This window comes from Ambystoma mexicanum, chromosome 1p, assembly GCF_040938575.1.
Source record: "Ambystoma mexicanum isolate Mex_15411 chromosome 1p, UKY_AmexF1_1, whole genome shotgun sequence".
NCBI classification, from domain to species: Eukaryota; Metazoa; Chordata; class Amphibia; order Caudata; family Ambystomatidae; genus Ambystoma; species Ambystoma mexicanum.
The window spans coordinates 1,241,723,878-1,241,747,065 of record NC_090921.1 but is presented as its reverse complement, the minus strand read 5'-3'; the positions used below and the strand labels follow the sequence as shown (position 1 = coordinate 1,241,747,065).

Genomic DNA, 23,188 nt, shown 5'->3' with positions numbered 1-23,188 from the left:
CTGTTCTAGTGCGGCCTTTATTTATTGACATAATTGTTTTATTTATAACGCGCCTAATACCATACCTGAGTTTGGTTTCTAAGCGCAGATCCGGGATTCGAACCTCTGTTGCTCTGAATGGTTTTGCTTCCAAGATCAGCGCATTGCCCCTGTGCGATCCACCGTTCACTATGGCTTTGCAAGAGTACTCTCTCTCTCGACCAGCAGCCACTTTTCCTTATGGTAGGAAGAAGGATGGAGGCCTTGCGCAGGTGTGCTAGATGCTATAGAATGAATGAGATTAGAGTCTCTTTATTGATAAGTCAAACACTAGGTTTTTTTGGAAGTATATCAAGTGTTTTTATTCATGCAGCCGACAAGTGCTTCGACCCTCAGGGGGCATTTGCAAGGTGATATGGGATTGATGGGACTATTGTAAGTCCTAGCGTGTGTTCAAGGAAGGAGCCCTGTATACTGGTTCAGTGGATAATCCACAAGGTATTCTTAATGGGAGGCCTGTTTGTGGTCTTGTACAAGTCACCTGACTGCCGCCTATACATCCTGAAATATTATTTTGTTGCTACATCTGTACCCATCTGTGATACAATGTCTTTTAAAGGCAAATGCCCCCAGCTGATTAGACTAAAACTAGCCTGCTTTAGAGGTCCAATTCCAGTACTTGGAACAAGTGGACCTTGCCTTCTGACTTCACACCCAAAGTGCTTTGTGCTACAGAAAGTGCAGGGGACAGGAAGGAAAGAAGGAGGCAGAGAGAAAAAACGTCCTCCAGCTGTGAAGAGTTTGCTCTCTCTGCACTAACCCCACTCCCTTCCCCAATAGAAACAAATGCCTTTTGACTTGCAGCACCCTGCTGCAAGGATACTCCTGTTGTGAATGGATGTGCCCTTTGATTCATGTTCCCAGGACAGCTTCCTGTGAAGTGGCTGTTGGTCTGAGTCGGGTGTTCCCTGCCATCAGAAAGAAACAAAGAGGGGCAATCCCAAGGCTACAAACCTGCCAGCAGTTCAAGGGGCAGCCTGTGTGGGGAGAATACACATAATCCTCATAGGGCTGACACGTGTGTTATATCAAATTGCTGTGGCTGTAATATTTATGAGAAATACCATCCACCACACCCTACCTCAGGTATGGCTTATATTTAAAGATTGGTCTGCCACCAGGACAGTAATCACATAATTACAATGTTTTGATACAGGGGTTCCTGTCTTAAATGCAGCCCCTGCACTGCAGAGACTTGGCTGTCACTTCAGCTGTTAAATTGGCACCCGTGGCTTTTGAAACTGCTATGTGCCACTGGTAGAGCAGGTTCTGCAGATCAGGATACTGATGCAGCAGGGCACAGGTACACACAAGGCTTTTGGACTGGCGCTTCTGAAAGGGGAATCCGATCAGCAGATTTCTCTTTCAGAGATGAAATTACCTGCAAAGTTTTATTAATTAATATACATTTAAAAAATAGTTCTCACCCATTCCACATGGCAATCCCTCCCAATTACATTCTGCATAAATTATACAGAAATCTGTAAAAATGGCAGTTTTAAAATGGTCACTTTTAAAAATCCCATTGCGAACTTTTCAAAGAAAAGAATTGGGAGCTGTTTAAAAAAGCCAACTAAAAACAAATGCAAACAATTAAAACAGAGAATGCTAAAAAATGACATGCAATACACATAAACAATTAAAATCATTTTCTGTTACTATTACAAATATTAATTCTAATTTTGGAATATTGTATTAATTTAAATCAGATTCAAAAATAAGTTTGACATTATTGAAAAGGTGTGTTGGTTTGAGTTTGAATTTTTGAGATGAAGAAAAAAAAAGCATAGCCAAATAAGCAACAATATACCCGAATTCGGAAAAGTCTTCCTCAAGACAAATAATTTGTTATTTCAAATAACAAGTAAAATTGATATACTGTCATTGGTTCATAATAAAAGACTGGAGCATTTCATACTGCGATTGAACAGCCTTATGTTGGTTGTAAGAGGTATTTCAAAGCAAGGTATGGTACTGGTCAATGGCATCAAAGTAGATAGCAATTCTTCTCCCTGATAAGGCAGCCCAAGATTCAGAAATACCCTTTGGTTAAGAGATCAAGCAAAAAGCAGGATGGAAACTGTAAGGTTCTCTCACAAGATAAAAGAAAAAGAAAGCACTAGCAAGCTAGAAACGCCAAGGAATAGACAAAACAGTATAGCAAACAATAAAAATCCATCCCTCGTTTCCCGCACAATACCTTAGAGGGCGCTTTGTTAAAAAGGGAATCAAACGCTAACTCCATCGGCGCTCAAACTGAGTTCATGGGTCAGATTGCCAGCAGAAGTGTCAAAAGCTCATTGGGATCTCATAGGTGCTAGGAGGCCAACACTGAAGGACTTGGACTTTCACCAGGAGAATGGACTGGGAAAGCTGGAATCCAAACAAGGGACAACAAATTAGGCAATTCGGGATCCAAAGAAAACGTATAGTTTTATTGAGAACAAATCCAAGGTAGAACACAACCGGCAAGAATGATCCAAGGACAGAAGAGGGAGGAGGTGAAAGGCTGATTGCAGCGGGAATCATCAGAGGCATGCTCCCCCTGCTATGTTGTCATCCTCCATCAGAAGTCTTACCCTTAACGCTAATGGGAGATGACATCAAACTCCAATGCTGAGTAGTGTTTAGCAGCGAGTAGCACTTGTTGGGTTACATTTCCAAATAAATTGATATAGCTAATAAAGTGAATGATGCAAATATAGGCGAATGATACAGTGGTGACACTGTTGGTGACACTGTTGCAGTTGGAACAGGGAAACAAATACTGAATCAAAACGAACCATTAGAAAAATATTTGTGTTTAGCAAGAAAAATAAAAAAATAAACCATATTGCAGCAAAAATACACAGTCTTAGCAAATCGGATTCCCTACCCAGAAAATTGGGTTTCCAGACATCTCTTGATGAAGCTAGATAAACGGAGGCAAGGACCATTGAGACTCACTTGGGTTTTGCATGACTGGCTTTGCTTAGTGGAATGTGAAAATATGTTAAATCAGTCTGTAGGTGTAATTTGGAAAATCTTGAGAGCACGAAATATATCCCTTTTTGTCTTATGTGCCAATTCACACATGAATTGTGACTATGTCTGTTTCTGCTAGATTAAGATCTTTGCTCCCGCCCCAAGCATACAATCCCTTCCAGGGACGTCATTTCACCAAAATGCCCCAGCCTCTGAGTGACATCACAGGAAGTGATGTCATGTGATTCCACCCTCTCTGGACAACAGATATCCCGAATCTGCAAGAGGACCCCCTGCCCCCATGTGCTGATGGCAGGGATCCGCTAACTCACAATGGCCCTCATTACGACCCTTGCGGAAAGGGGTTTACGCCGGCGTAAACCATGGCGTACCTTTCCGCCTGAGTACGAGTTCCCGTAGCGGCATGGTGATTTTTACGCCTGCTTTTTGCAAGCGGAAAAATCCATGGCGCTACGGGACTTGTTGTTAATTACGCCACCGTAATTTACGGTGGCGTAATTAACGCCTTCCCCACTCCCATTATACCCTATGGGGCAAAAATGGGAATGGGGAAGGGTAAATGGGGATTGGGGACTTACCGCCCCGCCAAGGTCGGAATGGGGCGGTAAGTCCGCCAACCACCATGGCGGAGTTGGCAGCTTAGCGCCATGGACCATGGTGCAAATTGCACCATGGTTCTCCGCCAGGGTCGTAATGAGGGCCAATGGCTGGTGGTCATATTGGGAACCAGCACAGCGCCACCTGATATCATGGGGTGCACAAGTCTGGGGTTAGGCGCCTGTGCACTTCACCCCTCCAGTGAATGCTGTGGACCTGATCTGCTCAGCACAGGCCCTCTTAACTGCAGCAAAATAAATTCTGCTACAAGACCAGGGGCTCTGTGTGCAACCAAAATACTTGCACACTTTACTTTTTCTTTCTTTCAACAATAAATCAGGGGCAAGCGCGAACGCAGTCCCCCACTACCAGAAATAATGTAGTTGAGTATCCCGCATTTGGGGACATCATCGCAGGTGTCAGCAAATCCGATGTGCAATGAATGAGCCTCATCCTCGGAGATCTGCCTTTCTGAACACAGATTTTCCCCTGCCAGGTAAGTATAAGTTGCAAGTGGAAGGGCAGGGGTTGGGCCTGTCCTGGAAGCTCTGCTAACGGACAGTGAGAGGGCAGTCCCTGACCTAGCCCTCCCGGAAGCCTAGAACGTCTGCAGAGCTGCCTGTCCCACGTGTTTCGGTAGGCAGAGAAGAACAGAAGAGGCACATTGTAGCACAGTTCCTTTCTCCCATCAGGCCCTGTTCGGCCCAAGATTTGCATACATTTTGGCCTGGCCGTCTGCCAGCAGGCCCAGTCGGATAACAGGAGAGCCCGAGTGGGCCTGTTGCAGTCTGCCCACTGGGCTGTCTTCCCCAGATGGGTCCATGGCCCTCGTGAGACGACAGGTCACCCCGCTTAAAAAGAGCGCCTCAGGCAGTGTGCCCCTCAGCCGGACATGGAGGAGGGGGGAGGAGGTGATGCTGAATCGGTTGAGGATAGGTCATGTGGGGCTGAATGACTGCCTATTTCGAATAGGGAAGCGTGAATCAAGGGACTGTGCGGTGTGTGGGGTGCCTGAAACGGTGGGACATTTTTTGATTAGGTGTGAGAGACATGTTGCAGAGAGAGAATTGATGAGGGTTCGGTTGACTGCGTTGGGTGTGGCTGAGCTGAGTGGGAGGACTTTACTGGGAGGTGATGGAGAGAGAGGTAGGAGGAGGAGTAGTGTGATGTTGGATTTTGTGAGGCAGACGGGGAGGTGGGAGGAGTTGTGAGCTTAAATGGAGCTAAATAATAATTAGTTGGTATGGTGCACATCATCCTATAGGATGGGGAAGAGCCTGCGTGGGTCCGCCCACGCCTCCGATAATTAAGAAGAAGAAGAAGGCAACGCTGTGAAGGCAAGACCCGAATGTGTCTGATCGGCGCTCGGACAGAGCCAGTGGCAGCTGGTAGCCAGCCTCCCCACCCCCAGGAGCTGGCTGGGCCTTCTTAAGGTTGGAGAGCCTGGAGGCGAAAACAGAGCACGGCCAGGGCAGGGTGGCTTCAAGAACAACACGGGCACCTGATATCATGGGGCGCACAAATCTGAGGTTAGGCGCCTGTGCACTTCACCACTCCAGTGAATGCTGTGCACCTGAGCTGCTCAGCACTGTCCCCCTTGACTGCAGCAAAAGAAATTCTGCTAAGAGACCAGGGGCGCTGTGTGCAACCAACCTACTTGCACACTTTGCATTTTCTTTCTTTCACCAATAAATCAGGGCTGTGAACCCAAGATGCTCAGTGCTGGCCCTCTTGACTGCAGTAAACGAAATTCTGCTACAAGACCAGTCTCTGTCTGCAACCAACCTACTTGTACACTTTTAATCAGGGGAAACTGCGAACGCTGTCCCCCACTAACAGAAATAATGCAGTTGAGTATCCCGCTTTTGGGGACATTGCAGTGGTCAGCAAATCAGATGTGCAGTGGATGACCCTCACCCTGGGAGATCTGCCTTTCTGATCACAGATTCCCCCCACCCCCGCCAAGTAATTATGAATTGCAAGCGGAAGGGCAGGGGTTGGCCCTGTTCTGGAAACCCTGCTAAGCGAGGGTCAGAAGGCAGGCCCTGACCCAGCCCTCCCGGACAGCCCTGAGCGTCTGCAGAGCTGTCTGTCCCATGTGTAGGGGGAAGCTTTGGCAGGCAGAGCCGAGCAGAATAGGCACATTGTAGCACAGTTCCTTTCTCCCATCAGGCCCTGCTCGGCCTGAAATGTGCATACATTCGGGTATGGCCGCCAGCCAGCAGGCCCAGTTGGATAGCAGGAGGGCCTGGGCAAGCCTGTTGCAGTCGACCCACTGGCCTGTCAGCCCCAGGTGGGCCCATGACCCTCCTGAGCCGACAGGTCGCCCAGCTTAACAAGAGCAGCCAAAGCCACCAGCCCACACACGAAGAGTGCACAAGCACTGTCTCAAATTCAATTTGCAGGCGGGCCAAGTGCCGCGGCAGACCCGGTGGATATTATAATTCTTCCCAGCACCGACCCCGGCACCCGGTCTACCCGCAAATTCTTCGACTAGTTGCAGGCAGCTAATCCCTAATATCATTGATCACTCACCTCGGGAATGAGCAGCTCCTCTCCACTCAGCGCTGCCGGCCATGGGCGGGGTCAGGTGCAGGCCTGCATTCAGTCAGCTCACAGACATGACTCGTGCTCCTGCCTGGCTGGCTGCAAACAGAATGGAGGGAGCCCGGAGCCAGCCCAATGGTGCGAACGTGCTGTGCGTCTAATTTTGAATTGGTCACACCCCTTGCTCCTGATTGGAGGATTAGATAGAGGTTGCAGCTGATTGGTCAGGGGTAGCAAGCCAATTGCCAGGGGTAGCACTTGCTACACCTGGCTACCCCTAAATGACGTCCATGGTCACTTCTGCTCATCACCTTAGCACTTGCTACACCTGGCTACCCCACCAGCGGTAGCACTTGCTACATCTGGCTACCCCACCAGGGGTAGCACTTGCTACACCTGGCTACCCCTAAATGACGTCCATTGTCACTTCTGCTCATCACCTTATTGTTGAATACAGTTTGGGGTAAAAATAATAATGCAGATTTTAAGCAGCAATAACATATTGTATCCCATGAACCCGGGAACTAGTCTGATGTGAGATTTTTTTTAACTGTGCTATAATAATAATATTGTAAAAACAAAACAAAATATCATGTACTACTTCCAACAGAGCCAAACTGTACCACAAAATGATCTTTAATAATGATGTTCTTTAGCCATGCAGATTACAAAAGAGGTAAACCCAAGGTTCACTGTTAGAGTATCGCCCAATGCCACATGTGTATCCTTATGGTAGCAGCATCAACTTTGCATTTCTTTTACTTATATATTATATTTTCGTACTAGATGAAGAAGGGGACTCTCAAGAAATCAAAGACACTTGTTATGCCTGTATGTGATGTGAGGAACCTTTGTGTAGCTTGTAACTATTGACAGCCTCTCCTGTATGAGTTTATCTTACCAACTGATGTTCACCACCAACTGTGTTCCTGTTGTTTTTGTCTCCATAGCTGACGATGAAAGATATGTTCAGTTAATTCTGAGCTCAGCACAAGGAGCTAAGGTGGCGGTCGATAATGCGTTCACTCAGACTCGCAGCAAGTAAGTAGTCAAACGTTTAAAATCTAACATTCAGACGGACAGGATAAAAGTCACAGGAGGGGTGATATACCCCAAGTCTAACTCAACCTCAAATTGCTCTATTACACTTAAAAACGTATTTTGTCCACTCTTGACCCCATCATCTGATGATGATAATATGCTGCTAAAAAAGGTTTATAGTCATTACATCGAAAACAATGTCGAAAGTCAAAAAATAGAAAAATAAATGTCGAAAAAAAAGTCATATTTCTTTTTCATTACGTTTTTTATTCGAAATGGGGGGGTTCCCACGGGTTCCCACCCAGATCCCCTTTTTTCTATTTTTTTTTATTTGACCCCTTTTTTTTACTTACTAAACCCAAAAAATACATATAAATAAAAAATAAAACATTCAACTTTTTTTTCGACATTTTGTTTTCGACATTTTGGTCTTTCGACTTCATTTTTTTGACTTTTTGATTGCACACCGCTAAAAAACACTCTAAAGGGGGATCGTGCCAGCAACATGTAACCATGAATTAAGAGAGACAAGAACAAGAGAATAGAGCTCCTGTCTATCAAAGCAAAATACCATGCCCTCCCCATTACTCACACTTGTGCAGGGTGTTCATGGTTTGAAGGCAGTGGCACCTCTGCTATATCATTGCAGAAGGGAAACCACAAAGAGCTCTGCTCTTCCAGCACACCTCAGTCCAATCTCACACCTATCACTCTACACCGTCCTGGTATTCCAGCAATCCAGCTGCTGTTCAAGGATTGGGAATAACACACGGCTCTGCCAGTTTACCTCAAGGAACCTGTGACAAAATCCCCTTTCTCTCTGGTCTGCAGTGCTTCTGTTACCCTGGGGTTTGCACACAACCCTGATGCACTGCTCTCCTAACGGCGGCAAGCAGTGATTTCAGAAGTGGAACCCATATTCAGCTCTGTAAATACAGTATAATCCTTCCTGGCACACAGGATTCACCTCTTTTCAGGCACTAGCTCCCACAAAAGTCTGAAGCTTAATGTTGATTAGCACCCCCTACTATTCTAGCATTTGGGCCCATTCACAGATCTGCAACAGCACAGTGCCCTGCACGGTACCTTAATACTGTAGGTCTGATGATGTCCCATTTCCTGCCCATCACAACTACAACTTTTGAAAATGTGAAAATGCTTTTGCTTAATCGCTCTGACAGTGCTCTGCAAACCTGACATGCAGACTTTCCTGCTATTGCATGCCTTGGACATACAATGTATGTAGCTTTTTTGAAGCCCCTCTCCCCCATCTCATAGGCCAGGTTCTAATTCTGTTGTAGCAGTGGCTGGGTAAGTTTCGCGATTCTGCATGCAGTCGTCTATTCTGGTACCAGAGGCCATTGCAGCTGTTCTGAGAATCTACCCAACTGTTTCATGTAGCAGCATCCAAGGCAATTCCCTCACTAGTTCCACCATACAGACATGTTCCAATGACCTTATCCTTCATTAGCACCCAGCGAGCGTCAATAGGCTTGTAAAACTTAAGCTCACTGGCCCTCGCCCGGGCCTTAGCTGCCCTAGAAGGCTCCGAACTTCGTGCAGTGTCTGGAGTACTTCCTGCAAATGGCCACCATTGACAGGGAGCCTTCTCCCTGTTCTATGGATGCAATTGTTTTTGTTTACTTTTTTTTCAATATGCTTCAATGGCCGCCATGGAAGGGGAGAAGGTACTTTGTGTGTAGTCCCTTCTCCCCTTTCATGGCAGACATGTTCGTTTACTATGGATGTCACAGAAAGAGAAAACGAACTATATTTTCCTGACCATGGCAGCCATTTTTTGAAAGTTTATTTTTTATCGGCTGCAAAACGCGACACGTCTCACAGCCGGAAAAAAAACAACATAAGTACTAGAGTCTAACGGGCTGGGGTACTAATGACAATAAGCCCCTCGACTGCAGGCCATTACCACATACGGTAATGCCCCCGGGGCCTTCATTAACTTCTGTAACTATGGGCCCTGGGAGCATTACCTTATGCAGTAATGGCCCGCAGTCTCAGGGCTTATTGCCTAATTATGCACTTTGTGAATCGTGAGGCTTCCTCTTCCAAAGATGTGATTATCAAGTGCAATCGGGTATGCCACAAGGGCCCTTGATTCTTACGTGCACCACAGGACGCACAATGGTTGTCCAAGGCTAACACAGCACAGCTCTGAATAAATCTACGCTTGCAGCTCCCCCGACCCCATTCCAGACAATCATGCTCAGACTTGTGCACCTCACTCCTGTGTTTTTGGCAACCCATCTAAACTAAAATGCTCTTTCATAGGACCTCAGTCCTGACCTGCACAGCACAACTCTGCCAGTGCACATACTGCTCTCGATTAATGGGCATACTTGTTGAACTAAAATGCTGTGCCAGTGTGCCTCAATCCTGATCTGCACAACAAACGTTGAGAGTGCACATACTGATCGAGATTTAGGACACACTGTCACTCACTTCGCTCTTACCTTGAGCCAAGTGACCAAGTGACTGTCACTGCATCTCGATGTCAGGAATCCGTCAGTCCAGACTACAACTCCGAGAATCAGGCTTGCTTGTATGCTGCCAGCCGGGCCTCTGCTCACTCCTCTGCCTGCCTGTCCGCACCAGCCAGGGTGTGTCTAAGACTCACTGTGTGGGCGCCTGGGCCCTGGCTGGCATGAAAGGACATGCAGGAGTTCCAAAAAACTAAGAATCACAATGGCATGACCCGGGTCAGGCTGGCAGTAGCAGCGGGGTCACGCTGCAAAAAAAAATGAATAAAAGAAAGAAATAAGCTGGTGCGCTGGCGCAGCACCCCGTGTGATATTCATATTTCTTTTAAAAAAATCACAAGGTGCAGGCGAAGTAATAAGTCAAAGTGGCCGAACTGCAGTCTCAATTAAATTATATGCCTTATTAGATTATTATTGGTAGTTTATGAGAACATGTGACCAACTAGTGGAATTTTGGGAAGAATAATAACTTTATAAGAATTATATGACATTGACATATTTATTGAATTCTTATGAACTATTATAAGTTTTAAGTAATATTTATGTAAGATCTTATAAGACTTTGGGGGTCATTACGACCCGGGCGCAAAGGGATACCGGGCGCCGGTAATGACACTGGTGCCGGTAATCCCTTTGGGCCCTATTCCGAGGTCCCTTTGCGGGTCCTTCCCTTAACGCCTGGTTTTACCAGGCGTTAAGGGTGGGGCCTGCAAAGGGTTACCGGGGTCAATAACGGTACCGCAATTTGCGGTAACGTTATTGCCGCCTTCCCCCTTCCTATTGAGCCCTATGGGGGCTCATTTGGGAATGGGGAATGGCATTTCAAATGGGGACTTACCGGTCCCGCAAATGGCGGAATGGACCGGTAAGTCCCCATACCGCCACGTCGGTGGCGGTACCGGTATTGGTGCTAGTCATGGCCCTAATAGCGCCATGACTAGCACCAACCTAGGAATGAGTGCCTTTGATAAGGTATTTATAAGAAAATCGATAATACATTGTTGTCTGGGATGGAGATCCATAGGAAGAGGAAAGGCAGGTTCAGACAAGAATAATGATTCCTCTGGCCCTTGAATGATAAATCACAGCTACTCTCTGACAGAATGTGCTATATACCAGCTAATAGTACACATTGACAGGACGCTTGAACAGCCCATTTCACTGCTGCTACTAGAAATGAAGTAGGCTAGAGTGATGAGGGAGGATGCACTTGTAGGCTACTACTAAGCTAACATTAGAGAGCAGTAACACTTCTAAAAATGTATGCGCCTAAATAACTGGCCCCTATACAAGTGCCCTAGGCTACTCTGATGGGCCCCCGTAAGGCATGCCCTTAATGCGTGCCACACAAAGCTGCGATCACAGGCATTGAGTGGGGACATATCTCTGGTCTCATTGGTTCTCAACACAAATGATTCCAGAGTCAGTCCACGCACTGTTATTTGATTTATTCACTCTTTTCATAGAACCAAATACATCTGAGTATGCCTTCATGCATCTGTATCTACACATATTCCTATTTCTTTTATCAGGATAACATGAATCCCCATGGTTGATACATTACTGATCTTTCAATAACACCTACCGCATATTGCTTTTAAGGATGAAAGAGATTGGCAACCAAAGTGGGATAGAACAGCAGAGAACACACGGCGAAAATATTTTGACGATGCTAAAGTCATAAATCAAGCCCTGGGTCTTCCTGTTGCCCAACAACATGTGTTGATCACAATAAAATGAACTACCATCTAGTTAGCTGAATTACAAATGAAAGGTAAGGATTCGTTTTGGGGAGAAGGGAGAAAGATAACAATAACGGTTCTACTAGGTCGTGTGCCATTCGCATCCTGCAAGTGCAGTAACAATAAGTGCGAGGGAGTACCAGTCTGCGCAAATGCGAAGTGCTAGGGTGGTATGGGAAGTGCAGTGTAAGGAGGTGAGAGTGCAAGTGAAGTGGGGGGCAGAAGAGGGGGGACGTGGGCCATAAGGGCTAAGCGGGTGATAAGGGAAGACCAGGTAAGCAAGTGCCAGGGATTGCATGGGATGCAAGGGGTGGGGGACAACATGCTAAGTGCGAGGAAGGTGGTGGACTGGGCGGAGGGGCATGGTGCCCTGTAGAACTCAGAGGAAAGCCAGGCAGTCAGTCAATGCTGCAAACGGGGGCTTTAGCAGGGGAGGGTGAGAGGGAAGGAAGAAGAGAATGGGAGGGTCTTGAGGAGCTTCCTGAACTTAAGGAGATCTGGCTCAGGTCTGAGAGGGGCAAGGGGACCATTGCAGAGGAAGGCTCATGCGGAGGAGAGAGATCTACCCCCCAAACTCTGCTTTGAAAAGCGTCTGATCTGCAGATTGTTGGAGCTAGAAGCCCCAAGGGCTCTAGCAAGGAGGTAATTAGGGAGAGAGAGAGTTGGATGTAGCCTTGTAGATGATGATGCAGAGGGTCTTGAACTTGATCCTAGCAGCAACCGTGGGCCAGTGGGGAGATTTTAAGGCTGGAGAGATGTGGTCTCTGGGCTTGAGGCCAAGGAAAAGTCTTGCTGCCCTATTCTGATTTAGTTGAATGGGGTGAAGGGAGGATAAAGGAAAATTGAGGAAGAGGCTGTTGCAGTAGTCCAGCCTAGAGAGGACCAGAGCTCTGGAGTTATTGAGTTTCTGGGGGAAGGTGACGAAATAGAGAATGCCTCTGAGCAGGTGCAGCTGATAGTGGGTCTTCTTGGCAAAGTCTGTGATATGAGGAGAGAAGGAAAGAGAGGAGATTAAGATGGCAACCAAGAGTTTTTTGCCTCAGAAGAGGGTGAGGGGAGGGCACGCATAGATGGTGGCCAGAGGTTTGGCAGGAAGCAGGGAGCAGGGTTCACGATGGGAAGCATCTCAGTCTTACTGCATTAAGGCAGGGATCACTGGGGACACACATTGCCGGAATAGCAGTCAGACAGTCAGGGATGAGAGAGGAGGAAGAGGAGGCAGTGGAGGGCAGCTTGAAGGAGAGCTGCATGTTGTCTGCATGGCATTGGAAGTGAGGAGAGAAGGAGGAGATCAGGTGAGACAGAGCGGCAAGGTAGATGTTGTAGAGCCACGGTGAGAGGATAGAGCCTTAAGGGACGTTGCAGGTGGAAAGTGTGATAAGGGAGAGAAAAGGGCCCAGTTGAACATGGGAAGGTTGGTTGGAGCGAAATTAGGACAACCAGTCCAGTGCCAGGATATCGCCAATTTGTCACAGTGGCATGATGGACCGCGTTGAAGGTACAGAAAAGTGCCTCGGATATTGGCGTCTATGGCCCCGTTGGAATCACTACCGCACTTCCTGACTTCCAGCACGCTTTCTACAACGTACATGCAGCGTCTAGTTCTTTTACGTCGCATGTACGTAGACTTATTTAGGAACTGCTCCTCCTGACATCTGCACGTTGCAACCTTTCGGTCAGCTGTGTTTTTCCTTTGCTGCCCTTGTTGCCCTACGCTTGGTGTCCCGGACTCTTCCAGTTTCTTTTCTTGTTATCTTACTCTTCTTCCCTCCTCTCTGCCCGTACTCCTTCCTGTTTAGGCTACTTTCCAGTACGAGGACCTCGATACGGGTTACTTTCCTAGCAGCCTCGCCGCATCCTCCCTTCACTTTCTGTCCTGCTGCCTAACGCTTTGGGCTTTCAGTGCTGTCCGAACTCTTATTCAAATATTTCGGATTCCTGTGTCCACATTTGGACGAATACTTTCTTCCACTCGAATCCTGCACCTTCACATCCAGCTGCCCACAATTCCGAGGGTTTTTTTGCCACGTTTGGCTTTTTCCCCTAATTTGTCCCTCCCGGGAGGGGGGTCCTCAGGGAAGTGCTCTCTAGTAGCCTTCACTGTGGCTTCCTCTTGTGCGAGACTCAAACTTCAAAACAAAAAAGAGAAGGACTACAGATCCCACCAATCCTTGAGCCCAGTGGAAGAGGACACGATTTACTCAGGTGAGGAGGTGGAGGAGGGAAAGTGGGACACACAGCCTCAACAAGAAAAGGAAGTTGACTGTTTGCAATGCCAAGTACCCACTATGGCTACTTCAGAGCAAGTACAAGAATTGTTAGCCGCAGTACAAAGCCTCTCATTAGAGATGCAAAACATGAAGGCGAAGAACAATCTACTGAAGCAAATGGTAGCTGCACGAGAACCTCAGTCCACTGACTTGCCACTGATGGCCCTATCCTCGGGCAAATACGACAGTTCCCCTAAGACACTAAAAGAGTTTCTTGATGCATGCAAAGTGTATTTTGCTTTTAGAACCCGCACGTATGCTTCAGACCATGCAAAAACAGGATTTCTAATATCTAACACGACAGGCAATGCCCTAGCTTGGGCCACACCTCTTGTCACTGGTAACGATCCAATACTACAGGATTTCAGGGCGTTCTTGGAACTATTGAAACAGACATTTGAGTGTCCAGAACTTTCATTTGCAGCCGGGGAAGAATTGTTAGACGCACGCCAAGGTCAGGCTGATGTTAGGACTTACATTTCTTCGTTTAAAAGACTGGCTATGGAGGCCGGTTGGTCTGATCAATCTCAGTATATCATCTTCCGCCGTGGTTTTAAGGAGGAATTGAAAGATGAACTGGCTCACTTTCCACGACCTGCTACGTTACCTGAGCTGATGACTGCTGCTCTACAGATGGAAACCAGAATGCAAGAAAGGCGTAATGAAAGACGGAAGCTAAGGCCTTCATTCACCGGACCCCCCCTCCTCTCCCACCTGCTACCAAACGCACAGATGAACCCATGCAGATAGGTTTCACCCGGAGACCATTAACTCCTGAAGAAAGAAAGAGAAGGAGGGAACAAGGTTTATGCGCCTATTGTGCTTCAGACAAACGTGCAGTACGGAATTGCACCGAATTACCCACCAGGCCAGCGGGAAACGAAAACCCTCGATCCTAGAATGGATGGGTAATCGAGGGCCCTTTTGTAGTCCCTATGTGACCATGGCAATTGACGCATCCAACGTACCCGAAGACTCACGACTAATGGTGCTAACCGTGAAGGTTGCGATCAATGGGTCTCAAGTGGAGACATTAGCATTATTAGATTGTGGGGCCGCCGGGAATTTTGCTGACACCTTATGGGTGGACAAGGTCGGAGCTAAACGCATTGATCGAAGTCACGGTCAAGACGTCGAAGGAGTGGATGGCCGACCTTTGAGCTCGGGACCCATTCTCCAGACCACAGAACCTTTACCTCTCAGCATTCACGAGCATTCAGAGATCATTATCTTTGACATAATCAGAGCCGCACACTTCCCTCTAATATTAGGAATTACATGGCTACGTCAACACAATCCGAGCATCAATTGGAAGACTAAATGTTTGAGATTTGATTCAAACCACTGTCACACCGAATGCTTTCACAGGACGCAGTATAAGCCAGTGAAGACCTTTCCCAGCCCGCTCCTCACTACTGTCAGCATACATACTCTCACCCAGGTGTTAGAGGAGTACAATCCGGTATTTGCCAACAGCACTCCAGCAGTATTACCTCCCCACAGACCAGAGGACTGTGCCATTGACCTGGTGCCCCGAGCTCTGGTACCTTTTGGAAGGATGTTTGCTCTCTCCAAGACGGAGAAGGAAGTACTCCGGAGATATCTTGATGATAACCTTTGCAACGGTCTCATTAGACCCTCAAAATCCCCTGCCGGTGCACCATTGTTTTTCATACCAAAATGAGACTCCAGAGACCTTCGGCCTTGTATTGACTACCGAGGACTGAACAACGTAACAGAGAAGGATAGATATCCCATGCCACTCATCCCTGACATCTTAGAGGCTGTCCAGGGTGCCTCGGTATTCACCAAATTGGATCTGCGCAACGCCTACCATCTGCTCAGAATACGCGCCGGGGATGAGTGGAAAACGGCCTTCAGGACACCCTTTGGGTTATACGAGTATCAAGAAATGCCCTTTGGGTTAGTAAACGCACCGGCAATGTTCCAAAGGTTTATAGACAGAATCTTTTCAGAATTTCTATTTGTGTCAGTTGTCGTTTACCTGGACGACATTTTGATTTTTTCCAAAGGCATGCCAGAACACCTGATTCATTTGAAAGAAGTATTAAAGCGGCTCAAACAACATCAACTATTGGTCAAGAAAGAAAAGTGTGTTTTTGGAGTCACAACAGTAACCTATCTGGGCTTTATTCTCTCACCACACGGAGTACAGATGGACGAACATAAGGTAGATGCCATTCTCAAATGGCCGGCTCCATCGTCCGTTAAAGAGGTACAAAGATTCTTGGGCATGGCAAATTTCTACAGACGTTTCATCCAAGGATTCTCTGAGATTACTCTACAAAAGAATTCCATGCCATTTGTCTGGAACGCCCAAGCAGAAGAGAGTTTTCAACAATTGAAAAAAAGTTTTGCAGTGCTCCCATTCTACGACAACCAGATCAAGAGAAACAGTTCATACTTGAAACAGATGCTTCCGCAGCCACCATTGGAGCGGTTTTGCTTCAAGAAAATGACAACGAAGAACATCCAGTGGCCTATTTGTCTAAGACCCTTACCTCGAGCCAACAAAACTACTAAGTTATCGAAAGAGAACTCTTGGCCATGAAGAAGGCATGCGAGGTCTGGAGGCATTTATTACAAGGGGGAAGACATCCCTTTGTAATCAGAACGGATCACAAAAACCTGCAGGTCTTACAGTCTATGGAATGTGTCAAGTCTAGACAGGCCCGATGGGCTCATTTCTTTTCTCAGTATGATTTCAGCATCACATATATCCCAGGAAGTCAGAATACATTGGCCGACGCTCTTTCAAGGAAGTCTCATCACTCCAGTGCATCCTCTGCTACTCCAGAAAAACTGTTCCCCAGGAATTGAATCATAGCAACCACCTCTATGTTTCTACAACAAGTCAGAGAGGCCACAGCTATGCAAACCGAACCAAGAGGTTTAGCGAAGGCGGAGGGCCTCTTGTTCAGGAAAGGAAGATTTTGGATACCATCCAAAGACTTGCAAAAGAAGGTGCTAGCCTGGTGCCACAACCATAAGACAGCCGGCCACAGGGGAGAAGCCAGCACCTTAGATCTCGTCAGCAGAGTCTTTTATTGGCCAGGCTATTCCAGAGATGTTAAATGGTATGTGGAGACCTGTAGCGTGTGCAGCCGAAGTAAATACAGCACTAAACGACCCATAGGTTTGTTGAAACAGGATACTGTTCCTGATCGTCCGTGGAGCCATATTACTACCGACTTCATCATGGAGCTACCACGTTCTAAAGGTTGTTCCTGCATTATGGTAACCATGGATTCTCTCACCAAGATGGCTCAGTTTTCTCCCCTTTCAGGCCTGCCCACGGCAAATGCTATGACCGCGATTTTCATCAGAGACCTCTTCATACTTCATGGTCTTCCTGATAAGATCGTCTCAGACCGCGGAAGCCAATATGTTTCCAAATTCTGGAAATCCCTATGTAAAGCTCTGGGGATTGAATGTGCATTATCATCTGGGTATCACCCCCAGACCAATGGGCAGACTGAACGCTTGAATGCAACCTTGGAGCAGTATTTATGAAGTTACACCAACTTGGAACAGGATAATTGGGTGGACCTACTACCTACAGCAGAATTTGCATATAATAACGCCAGTCACTCCGCAAGTGGTATGTCCCTGTTCTACTGTATGTATGGGTTTCACCCCCGATCTATCATCCCTCACTTTACCTTTTCAACTTCTCTTCCGGCAGTGGACAAAGTGTTGGCTCGTCTTAAAGACACCCATGAGAAGGCCAAGCTAAATTTGACAGAGAGTCTCAAGACCTATAAGAGGCAAGCCGATAAACATCAACAAGAAGTTCCCGAATGGGAAGTGGGTTCCAAAGTATGGCTTTCTACTAAATATTTACCATGATGGTCTCACCCATCCAAGCTTTCACCACGCTTCATTGGACCCTATCCCATCATTGCCAAAATCAATCCTGTGGCATTCCGTCTTAAATTGCTTCACGCTCTAAGACGCATTCACCCGGTTTTTCATGCTACATTACTCAGGAGTGCAGACCAGACTCGCATTTCTCGACCTCTCTCTGTCCCATCCTCTCCTGAAGCACCGGAATATGAAGTATCACACTTGAGAGACTCCAGATATCATAAGGGTCGCCTAGAATACCTGGTACATTCAAAGGGGTTCTCTTCTGCAGAAGACTCCTGGGAACCCCTTTCGCATATTCACAGCCCCTTGCTACTCAGGAAGTTTCACAGGGCTCACCCAGGCAAGCCCGGGAGTTCGAGGGGGCATACTGTCATGCGACGCCTCGGATATTGGCATCTATGGCCCTGTTGCATTCACTACCTCACTTCCTGATTTCCAGCACGCTTTCTACTACGTACATGCAGCGGTCTAGTTCTTTTACATCGCATGTACGTAGACCTATTTAGGATCTCCTCCTCCTGACATCTGCGCGTTGCAACCTTTCGGTCAGCTGTGTTTTTCCTTTGCTGCCGTTGTTGCGCTACGCTTGGTGTCCCGGACTCTTCCGGTTTCTTTTCTTGTTATCTTACTCTTCTTCCCTCCCCTCTGCCCGTACTCCTTCCTGTTTATGCTACTTTCCAGTGCGTGGACCTCGATACGGGTTACTTTCCTAGCGGCCTTGCTGCATCCTCCCTTCACTTTCTGTCCTGCTGCCTAACGATTTGGGCTTTCAGTGCTGTCCGAACTCTAATTCAAATATTTCGGATTCCTTTGTCCACATTTGGACGAATACTTTCTTCCACTCGAATCCTGCACCTTCACGTCCAGCTTCCCACAATTCCGAGGGTTTTTTTGCCATGTTTGGCTTTTTACCCTAATTTGTCCCTCCCGGGAGGGGGGTCCTCAGGGAAGTGCTCTCACTGTGGCTTCCTCTCGTGCGAGACTCAAACTTCAAAACAAAAAGGAGAAGGACTACAGATCCCACCTATCCTTGAGCCCAGTGTAAGAGGACACGATTTACTCAGGTGAGGAGGTGGAGGGTGGAAAGTGGGACACACAGCCTCAACAAGAAAAGGAAGTTGACAAAAAGATCCAGAATTAAAAGAATGGATGGAGAGCTGTAATCGAGATTTGAGAACAAGTCATCACGGGTGTTCAGGAGAGAGGTTTCCATACCTCTGGCTGCTCTGAATCCAGACTGGTGGTCGTGGAGAGATTCAGTGAGTTGGATCCGTTGGGAGATGACCAACTTTGCCAGGAGTTTGCCCAGGAATGGGGTAGAAAAGATAGGGCAGTAGTTAGCCAGGCAGGAGGGGTCAGCAGAGCGTTCTTTTGAGTAGAGGATGCACAAGGGAATGCTTGAGGGGTAGCGGGAAGGAGCCAGTGACAAAGGAGTGATTACAGAAATTGGCCATGGCTTGCGCAAGGGAGGCATTGTTGTCCTTGATAGTACTGGAGGAGAAGGGGAGCACCTATCTGGAGGAGACTTTCATAGCAAGGACTTGTCTAGAAACCTCATCCGGTGCTATGGGCAAGAAAGAGGACAGTGGGATGGAAGGGGAAAGGGGGGACAAGGGTGGCCTGAGCTGGGGGGAGAAGAGAGAGGTGTAGAGGAGAGTGAGGTCAGGATTTCCTGAGTTTTGGTTAAGAAGTGGGAGGCCAGAGAAGTACAGAGGGAAAGGGAAGGCAGGGGAGAAGTGAAGACTGCAGTAGGCTTGGCGAGTTCACTGCAGATTGCCCCTAGAAATGCAGGCTTGGGCATGGGCCCTCTTCTTCGAGTGGATGAAGAATCTGTACTGCCTTTGGATCAGGTGGCAAGCCAGTCTGTCAGAGGATGTGCCTGAAGCCCGCCGCTCAGCAACTCTGCACTTGCGTTTCAGAGAGGCTAGGTCAGAATCATACCAGGTGTTGCGCTTGGAGGCAGGCTTCATGCAGATCCTCATGGGCAAGGATGTCCAGGGTGTTGGTGATAGAGCGAGAATCAGTGTGGGAGTCCATGGCAGAGGTGGAAGGGGGAATGAAAGTGGCGGCAAAGCAACAACAGACTTTTGCTTCATCGGTCCAATGACAGAGAAGGAGACTGGCAGTGCAGGTAGAGGCTTAGTCAGGGGTCCTAAGAGATCTAGGTGAGAGGAAAGGGGAGCATGGTCAGGTCAGGAGAACGGTGTAGTGAGTGGGTTGGAGATGGGGATGTCTGCTTGGATGAGAAAATCCAAGGTGTGTCTGGCTGAGTGCATCAGACAGGAGGAAAGAATGGTGAATGAAAGAAAGTCACAGAGGCTGCGGAAGAGTCCAGTGGCTGAATCAGGAGAGTCAAGGTGAATATTGAAGTCTCAGAGGAGTGGGCGCTTGGAGGTGGAGGCAAGAAGAGAAGAGGTGAGGTCAGACCACTCTGGAGCAAGAGGGAGACCAGGGGTCCTATAGATGGTAGGGAGAGTCGGCAAGAGGGTTGGAGAGTTGCCAAGCCTGCAGCTGAGGCATTTGAAGGAAGAGTAGGTCGGAGTGGGGATGATAGTATCAGGTACGCATTCCGGAAAGATCAAGGCCACTCTGCCTCCAGACTGGTTAGTCCTGGGCTTAGAGAGGATCTTCAATCCCTCAGGCAAAAACAGTGACAGAGCTAATGTCTCTGTGAGAGCGAAAACATCAAAGTCAAAGTCTACAAGAATGAGACAGATATCAGAGGAGTGTTTGATTGCATAGCTACTGTTAAAGGTAACTAGGTGATAAGAGGGATTTCTGAACTCTGACCTGGAGGGGCAGAGGTTCAGAAGGCCAACCTAGTTTCTTGGAACAGGGTAACCTCTGGACAAGCCAGACCAATCAGGGTACCTATGGCAGGCGGTCAAGACTAAGTCTCAAGAGGGGTGAGGGTGACTGAAAGACCTCAATGAGCACACAAAGCAAGGACACTTACAAATTACTCTAGACAGGTGTTATATTAAAAATATAGAAAAATGTATTACAAGGCCTTTGTAACATACACCATATCAAAGAATCACAGTAACACTAAAGTAAACCAACACATCATAATCAACACAATGTATATACAAGACCATTGGGGTTTAAGGGGTTAAAAGCACAAAATATGTAGACCACCTAGATGAGGAGGAAAACAGGCAGTGCAAGTAATCATTAGACCCAGTTCAACATCAAGAATACACCTAACTAGGAGGCAGTCCGAGCCCTACGAAGCGAGGAGCCTTATGCTCAATAGTACCTGCACGCACTGGTGCCAATGGACAAAAGAGAGTCTCTTCAAGGGTCGCTCGCAGCTCAGCAAGGTGGATAAGGCAATGGAGAACAAGTTCCCACTATTCAAGCAGGACCTCCACTAGAGGGGAGAGGCAGTTTGAGAGTGTGGGATGGAGTTGCTATTTCGCAATAGCCGTGGAAAGGAAAAGGGCCCTCAGGGGCCACTTAGTGCGTAAAAATGAGCTCCTACGCTAGGGGCCACCAGTTGGGGTAAGGACTACTCACTGGTCCCCGACACAGGCAGACCCAAATTTCGCCAGTACAGTCCACTTCGCTGGCAGGTTCGAATGCGACAATCATGATCTTCGACACCGTGTAGTTTCTGAGATGCAGCAAGGATTCCCAAACGGGACAGTGGCAATTTCTCTGCTCCGCGTGGAGGAATCAGCCCAATTCCACTGCAGCAGGCTTCAGGGGCGAGGGGGTCACAAATGCAGTGAACTTGCACAGGTTGTTGCCACAGCAGGGCAACACAGTAAAGTTGTTTACTCCGTCCGGCGCACTCATCACACTTCAGACCTGGGAAAGCCAAGTGTACGAAATTCGGTGTGAGGGTGCTGTGGACAGAGAGCTAGCAGTATAACAAGTTTCAAGGGCCTCCTTGAAACAGCGGCGGTAACAGATCAAACATCCCGTGTAAGCTGGTCAGCCCACTGGTTGGCCCAGGGACACTTCCGAAGAGGCTTACTTGCAGGGTTTGGTGAAGGTGCCGAGAATAGTTGATCCCACTATTCCAATGGGTCACAGCATCTTCGGAGACCTTCTAGGACGATCAGATGCAGAGGGGTCCCACGGGAGGACACCGGGCTCAGGGTGCCAAACCTTCCAGCCGGTCACCAGCGGTTCCTTGACTCGGCTTCTTGTTGCAGGATACTTGGCTGCTTATCCTTTGTTCGGTGTGAACTCAGGAGATCGACATGGTAGTGGTGTTTTCAGCCTCCTCTTATCCAAGTTCCCTTTCCGCCAAAACAGAGAGGGTCCAATAGGAGATCTGCTCACAAACACTCACTCCATACGTGGACCAATCATGGACCACGGTGGTCCCAGGCATTCGGGACACTCCAGACTCTCTAGCGCCTTTGGAAATGACTAGAGTCCCAAGTGTGCTGTAAGGTAAGTTACAGTGCACACTTGTTACATTTTGCACAAAAGCTGCAACATGAGGAAAGGACTAAGGGAAACAAAGTCTCCCAGTACTGACTGTCTTAAGGGCATGTTAGTTTCCCCATAAAACATGAGCGAAAGCCCAGAGGAGTGCAGCTGAGGGCTGTGCTTTTCTGGAAAAGTCAGTCATAGGTGTTTAAACAGCAGCAAAAAGTTTGGGGGTTGACACATGGAGGGAAAATTAAATGCAACCATGAAATCTTTCCTAACACTCGCCCTTCCCAGACTAAGGACAGGGGGAACTAATCCACCCCTGGATGAGTTTCTTGTTCAGGTCGGTTAAACATTCTGGACAACCCACCAGCATTGCTATGTTGGACACCTGGCCTATGCTCAATATTGAAGTCACAGCCTTGCAGAGTTATGGGCCACCTAAGCAACTTTGGATTCTCTCCCTTCATGTTCATTAGCCACTTTAAGGGTTTATGGTCAGTTTGCACAGTGAAGTGGGTCCCATAGAGGTAGGGCCTCAGCTTCCTGAGGGCCGAAACAACAGAGAAACATCTGTCTCTACTGTAGACCATCTGAGCTCTCTGTCCTTAAGTTGGCGACTAATGAAGCCAATAGGGTGTTCCTTACCCTTCTCATCTACTTGTGATAGTACAGCTCCTATCCCAGTGTCAGAGGCATCTGTCTGCACAATAAAAGCTCTTTGGTAATCAGGATCCTGAGAACAGGGGCCTGGCACAAGGAGTCATTTAAGCCATTGAAGGCCTTCTCACATTCTTCAGTCCAAGTTACCTTCTTGGGTTCTTTGGAGTAGTGAGAGCAGTCAGAGGGGCAGCTATAGTACCTTAGTCTGCCATGAAATTTCTGTAGTATGCAGTGAGTCCTAGGAAGGTTCTCACTTGGGTCTGTGTAGTGGGGGTAGGCCAGTCTTGTACTGCTTGTACTTTACTGGGTAGAGGCTGTATCCTCCCTCCACCTACTTCATGTCCAAGGTAAACCACTGATCCTTGTCCAATCTGGCACTTGTTGGCCTTTATGGTCAAGTGGGCTTTCTGAAGAGCCTGTAACAGAATCCCAAGGTGTTTTACATGGTCTTCCCAGGTGGCACTGAAAACTGCTATATCATCCAGATATGCAAGACAGAATTCATTCAACTCATTCAACACATGAT

The 23,188-nt window shown here is 47.6% G+C and overlaps 1 protein-coding gene and 2 non-coding genes across 3 annotated transcripts in view; 1 reads left to right on the top strand and 2 right to left on the bottom strand.

Annotated features, from left to right (window-relative positions):
- The window catches only part of LOC138540485 (myeloperoxidase-like), a 123,849-nt gene that overhangs the window by 5,654 nt on the left and 95,007 nt on the right, over positions 1-23,188 (top strand). Inside the window, exon 2 of the mRNA XM_069641692.1 lies at positions 7,119-7,209. Coding sequence (XP_069497793.1) covers positions 7,119-7,209 — 91 coding nt within the window. The remainder of the gene's footprint in view (positions 1-7,118; positions 7,210-23,188) is intronic.
- On the bottom strand, positions 3,959-4,125 carry LOC138462439 (U1 spliceosomal RNA). The gene has a single exon (XR_011265039.1). It is a non-coding gene; the product is annotated as a U1 spliceosomal RNA (small nuclear RNA).
- LOC138462704 (U1 spliceosomal RNA) lies at positions 5,426-5,594 on the bottom strand. Its single transcript, XR_011265303.1, has one exon. It is a non-coding gene; the product is annotated as a U1 spliceosomal RNA (small nuclear RNA).